General features: G+C 36.1%; 1 protein-coding gene across 1 annotated transcript in view; it reads right to left on the bottom strand.

Annotated features, from left to right (window-relative positions):
• The window catches only part of Tmlhe (trimethyllysine hydroxylase, epsilon), a 67489-nt gene that overhangs the window by 7716 nt on the left and 53715 nt on the right, over positions 1–6058 (bottom strand). Inside the window, exon 4 of the mRNA XM_013035405.1 lies at positions 1606–1885. Within this exon, the coding sequence (XP_012890859.1) occupies positions 1606–1885 (280 nt within the window). The remainder of the gene's footprint in view (positions 1–1605; positions 1886–6058) is intronic.

Here is a 6058-nt window from a genome sequence, read left to right as displayed (position 1 = left end):
GCGCTGTCCCTCAGCTCTTCAGCTCAAGGCTAGCACTCTACCACTTGAGCCACAGCACCACTTCCAGCTTTTTTCTTTTTGTGTATGTGGTACTGAGGAATCTAACCCAGGGCCTCTGGCATGCAGGGCAGGCTTTCTACCACTGAGCCACCTTCCCAGCCCTATATGCCTACTTTTAATAGCCTTCTCATTTAAGGTCATTTTCTGTGTTTAACTTCCTTTCATAATAAAAGATAGCATAGCTACTTCTAGAAGCAATGTGTTACTTAATTTTAATAGGTGTCATCTTAAGTATTATTTTGTAACAGTAATGTTAATTTTCTGATATCATGTATAATCAAGCCTTTAAAGGCAACTAAACAGTTCCATATTATTAAGATGACATAGAAGTGACTAATAGTAGATCTTCATTTATCTTTTGGACATGGATGAATAAGGAAAAGAAAAAAGGGTGTTTTGTGTTACAACGATTTAGTGAGGTTTACTGTATTTTATTGCATTGCTCCTTGAGGTAAGTATGACAAATTTTGATTTTGCACATTTTTCCCCACTTAGAGCTGACTAAAGGTCAGTTTAATTCTTTAGTTTTCAGAATTTATTCTCTGAAGTGAAAATAGGAAATGTTCTTTTTGAAGAGTTTTTAAAGTCCTTTCAATTTATTGCGTACCATGTTTATTTTACTGTTTGTATTTCAGAAGGAATACTTTTCAAATTATGCTCTACTAGCACAGGGATTATATATATATGTACATATATATAAATATACATACCTATATATATAATGCATACTATATGCTATAAAATGTATTACATCTGGGTCATAATAGATAAAAGACAATAACTAATGAAGTAGGTTTATAGTACATTGAATAATACAGAAGATAAATCTATATGCCAAGTAGAAATGTAGAATGGTAATAAAACCAATACTAGGTGTCCCATGAGTAAAATAAGAGACAAATCTCACAATTATCAGGGTTACTATAGTGACCAACATAAAATAATAAGTGCAAATGTGCTGATTAAATTCTACATGATTTTTAAAAGGCACATAGATTACAATCAATTTCTGAATAAAGACCTGGCTATCACAGATCAAAACTGTAAGATGGCATATTACTCAATCCTTTTTTAAACAGATGGGAAAATAGAGGACAGTAAGGGATTGAGTGTGCATGTATGTGCGTGCACATTGTGTGTGTGTGTGTGTGAGAGAGAGAGAGAGAGAGAGAGAAAGAGAGAGAGAGAAAGAAAGGACTTACCTGTGGTAATACAACTGCTTGATAGCAGAATTCAAATTACTTTCCAGTTCTCTTTATTGTAGTGTTCATTCTAAGCTATAATGATAACTCAACTTTGATAACAGCGATAGTAAGAGCTACAAAAAATTTACCAGTGATTTTAAAGTCTTGATTACATGTAGTGTATAAATGTCTTTAGAGATTAGAAATCTAGTCCTCAAAGAAAGCTTTGTGAGTGAGAGTCTCCTTATTCAGGCCCTAAAAGATGTTGGATTGTAAATGAGGGCTTATTCTTTTTACTTTTTCATTGGTGCTGATGCTCTGGCAATTAATTACTGTAGATTTCATAAACCTAATAAATTACCTGATTAAGCTGATCCTTTCTGCCAACTTTTCTGTGTGTTCTTGAGTAGGAGGAACATTTTCTACAAATGCAATTCCATACAGCAGAAAGTTTTGTAGAAACATCTTCAGTCCCTCATTGGTTTCTAAGAAACTCTGGAAATCAACAGATGGAATTTGGGCTTGCTGGTAGATTTCAGCATTCCATAATATTCTAGGTTGGATAACCTTTTTTTTCTGTCCTTCATAGCTATTTTTCACCAGCCAATCCAAATCATATCTAGTCACATGACCATCTGGCCCTTTTTAGGAAAAAAAATAAGAGGCATTAAAATTTTACTGGTTAAGAATGGTGATTCTTATGCCTGTAATCCCAGCACTCAAGAGGCCAAGGCAGGATTGTGTTTATGAAGGTAGCATAAAGTGCATAATAAGCACTAGCAAATTATGGGCTACATCATGAGACTGTCTCAAAAAAAGTTAATTCTTAGTAGTTATCCTGTATGGTATCATTTATGAAACCAAATACAATAAGTGCCTAAAATGTTTTGGAGATAGAAATGTTTGTGAGTTGAGTGGCATGAAGGAATAAATGACTTCATAAACAAGAGAATCTTCCAAGAAGGTAAATAACTTGATGGTTTTATAGATACATAGTAAAGGATCTTCTGGAACATGCATTAGGTCACCAAAGAATGACAAACTCAGTACGGTTTTTAGTCTTCTCAGTGGAGACCCCTGTTGTCAATCTTTATCTTCCACTTAGAATCTTTGACCTAGAAAGGACTAATCTTCATTACACAGATAGTGTAATGAAACACACAGTGGCTCAAGATCACACAACATATGAATATAGGTTGATTATTGTATGGGATCAGAAGTGTTTGAGATTTTGGATTTTGTCACATTTTAGAATATTTGCATAGACTATGAAATTTGGGAACACTTAAGATTTCAGATTTTCAGAGTAAGGATGCTCAAGCTGTCCCACAATCATGTGAACTAGAATTTTACCTTCCTGTTTCTGACACTTTAGTACTGCATTTCAGTGACTTAAGGTAATTCTGACTCATAATATGATATCAACACAACATGATAAAGAGACTTCATAAGCGATTTTGCTTACTGTGCAGTAACACTTAAAATTAACACACCAACATGCTCTAGAAAAACTTCAGGATTAGCAAAAGAAGAATCAAGAGGAATAAAAGATATCTTTTCTTTTTCATTCTCCTTCTCTCCCTCCCTCCGTCCCCTTGACAAAAAGTACCATGGGTTCTGTAAATGATTTAGAAAGCATAAAAATAGGAAATTAATAGCACCCAGATGAAACTATGGCTGACAGTATGGCATTATTACTGTTTTCTACATATACTATTTACTAAAATAAATGTATATATACATATACATATAACATTGTACCATATCAACATTTAAAAATCATTTTATCATTTTACATGTATATGCTTTTAGTGTATATTACAGTGTATATTAACTGTACAAAATAGTTTCACTGTGACATTTACATATATACATGTCTTTTTAAAAAATAGATTTCACGGGGCTGGGAAGGTGGCTCAGTGGTAGAGCGCTTGCCTTGCATGCCTGAGGCCCTGGGTTCAATTCCTCAGCACCACATAAGCAAAAAAGAAAAAAGCTGGAAGTGGTGCTGTGGCTCAGGTGGTAGAGCGCTAGCCTTGAGCTGAAGAGCTAAGGGACAGCGTCCAGGCCCAGAGTTCAGGCCCCACGAACGGACCCCCCCAAAAAATAGATTTCACACATAAGAGAAAATATGTGGTGCTATCTTCCTGAGTATGGGCTAATTTCATTTAACATGATAATCTACAGTTCCTTCCATTTTCCTGAAAATGTAATGTTTGTTCATTTTATGAATAAAGAAAACTACATGTGTGTATACAACATTTTTCATGATTATTTCTGATGGCTATCCAGGTTGATTCTATAACTTGGTTATTGAAAACTGCCACAACAACATAACAGACAAGGTTATCATATCTAAAAAATACTTAGAACTCAAAAAATTAAAACCCCAACAACAAATCCACAAAGAAACAACAGCCTGATTAACAAGTGGGCTAAAGACTTAAAGAGAAACTTCTCTGAAAAGGAAATAAGAATGGCCAATAGATGCATGAAGAAAGAAATGCAAATCAAAGCAACATTGAGATTCCCATGAAGAAATGTTCAACTTCTCCAGCAATAAAAGAAATGCACATCAAAACAACATTGAGATTCCACCTCACCCCAGTTAGAATGGCTATAATCAAGAAATCTAATAACAACAGATGCTGGAGGGGATGTGGCCAGAAGGGAACCCTGCTGCATTGTTGGTGGGAATGTAAACTTGATCAACCACTTTGGAAAGTAGTATGGAGGTTCCTCAAAAGACTCCACATAGAGCTCCCCTATGACCCAGCAATCCCAGTTTTGGGCATTTACCCAAACGATCATAAACAAGGCCATACTAAAGCTACCAGCACAACTAAGTTTATTGCAGCATTTATTTACTATAGCTAAGATATGGAACCAACCCAGATGCCCCTCAGTAGATGAATGGAACACACACACACACACACACACACACACACACACACACACACACACATGAATTCTATGCCGCCATCAGAAAGAATGACATTGCCCCATTTGTTAGGAAATGGAAAGACTTGGAAAAATTATATTAAGTGAAGTAAGTCATGCCCAAAGAATCATGGGTCCCATGGTTTTCCTTATTTGCAATTAATAGTATATGTCTAGGACAAGCAGAAAAGGTCAAAAGCTATGTACATATGACCATATAAGATGTTGCTAAGCAAAATGAACCCCAAGATTGGGAGACAAGTGGTTTTATCTTTCTTGCTGTTGTTTTTAATGTATTTATAATGCACTATGTGATTTTTTTAGTTTCTTTTGTATGTTCCTCCCCCATGGTATGACCCTTGTTGTCAATGTATTTGATTCCAGTGTCCTGCATCTTGTATATACATTTTTCTAATTTGGGGAGGGTGAAGGAAATAACAAAATGCTGAAATAAGGATACAGGTTGACCCATTGTAACAATCAAATGTACAAGACACTATGTTGAAAACGAACTTTACAACTTGGCGGGGAGGGAGGAGTTGGAGAGGTGGGGAGGGGAGGGATGGTAGGGGAAAAGCAAAGGAGGAGGTAACAATGCTCGATAGGAAATGTACTCATTACCATACTCGTGTAACTGTAACCCCTCTGTACATTATCTTTACAATAAAAATATGTACAAAAAACCCTGCCACAATAAATAGGTATGCAGGGGTCTTTCATATATATATGTGTATATACATAATTGTTATTGTAGAGGTGATATACAGAGGGGTTACAGTTACATAAGTCAGGTAAAGAGTACATTTCCCTTTGAACAATGTTACTCTTTCCTTCGCCCAGTTTTTCCCTCCTGTCCCCACCCATAAATTGTATAGTTCATTTTCAACATAGTGTTTAGTATCACTGCTACATTTGTTCAACCTTTGTCCCTCCATTTCTTTCTTTTTTTTTTTTGTCTGTCCTGAGGCTTGCACTCAGGCCCTGGGGACTGTCCCTGAGCTTCGTTTATTCAAGGCTAGCACTCTGCCTCTTGAGCCAGCACTACTTCTGGATTTTTCTGCTTATGTGGCACTGAGGAATCGAATCCAGGGCTTCATGCATGCTAGCCAAGCACTCTACCACTAAGGCACACCCCCAGCAACCTACCCCTCCATTTCTGTTCCCCCTTACCCTCCCAAAGACAGATGAACTAACAAACAAGACATATAGAAAAGAAAAAAAACAGCAACAAAGAAAAAGAACTTGTTTCCATTTCCTGGAGTTCATTTTGATAAATATTTTATATGATCATATGCATATAGCTACTGAGCCTTTGTGATATTCTTCTAAGACTATATACACAATGGAATTCTACTCATCCATAAGAAAGAATATTGTACCATTCATAAGGAAATGGAAAGATTTGGAAAAAAATATATTAAGCGAAGTAAGCCAGACCCAAAGAAACAAAGGTTGCATAGTTTTCCTCATTTGTGGTAACTAGAATGTGCCTATAAATCTACAAGTGAGCACACTGGATGATAAAAGAAAAAACTACACTGGGACATGATGAATTATATAGCTCTCCAGGCATTCATACAGTGAGAACAAAGGAGCAGGGATCTCTTATATGATGATTTCAGGTATGTACCAAGGATATTAGGGCTGCATCATATATAAGTTCCATTTTTTCATTTTAACTCTTTTATTAGTGTATTTAAATTATACAAAGGAATTTCACTGTGACATTTCCATACATGCATATGTATGTTGATAAAATTTACCTTCTCTAAGCTGGGCACCAGTGGCTCATGCCTATAATCCTAGCTGTTCAGCAGGCTGAGATCTGAGGATCATGGTTCAAAGCCAGCCTGGGCAGGAAAGTCCATGAGACT

This window comes from Dipodomys ordii, unplaced genomic scaffold (assembly GCF_000151885.1).
Source record: "Dipodomys ordii isolate 6190 unplaced genomic scaffold, Dord_2.0 Scaffold209, whole genome shotgun sequence".
NCBI classification, from domain to species: Eukaryota; Metazoa; Chordata; class Mammalia; order Rodentia; family Heteromyidae; genus Dipodomys; species Dipodomys ordii.
Note: the sequence above shows the minus strand (reverse complement) of the source record. Positions and strands in the feature narration are given on the sequence as shown.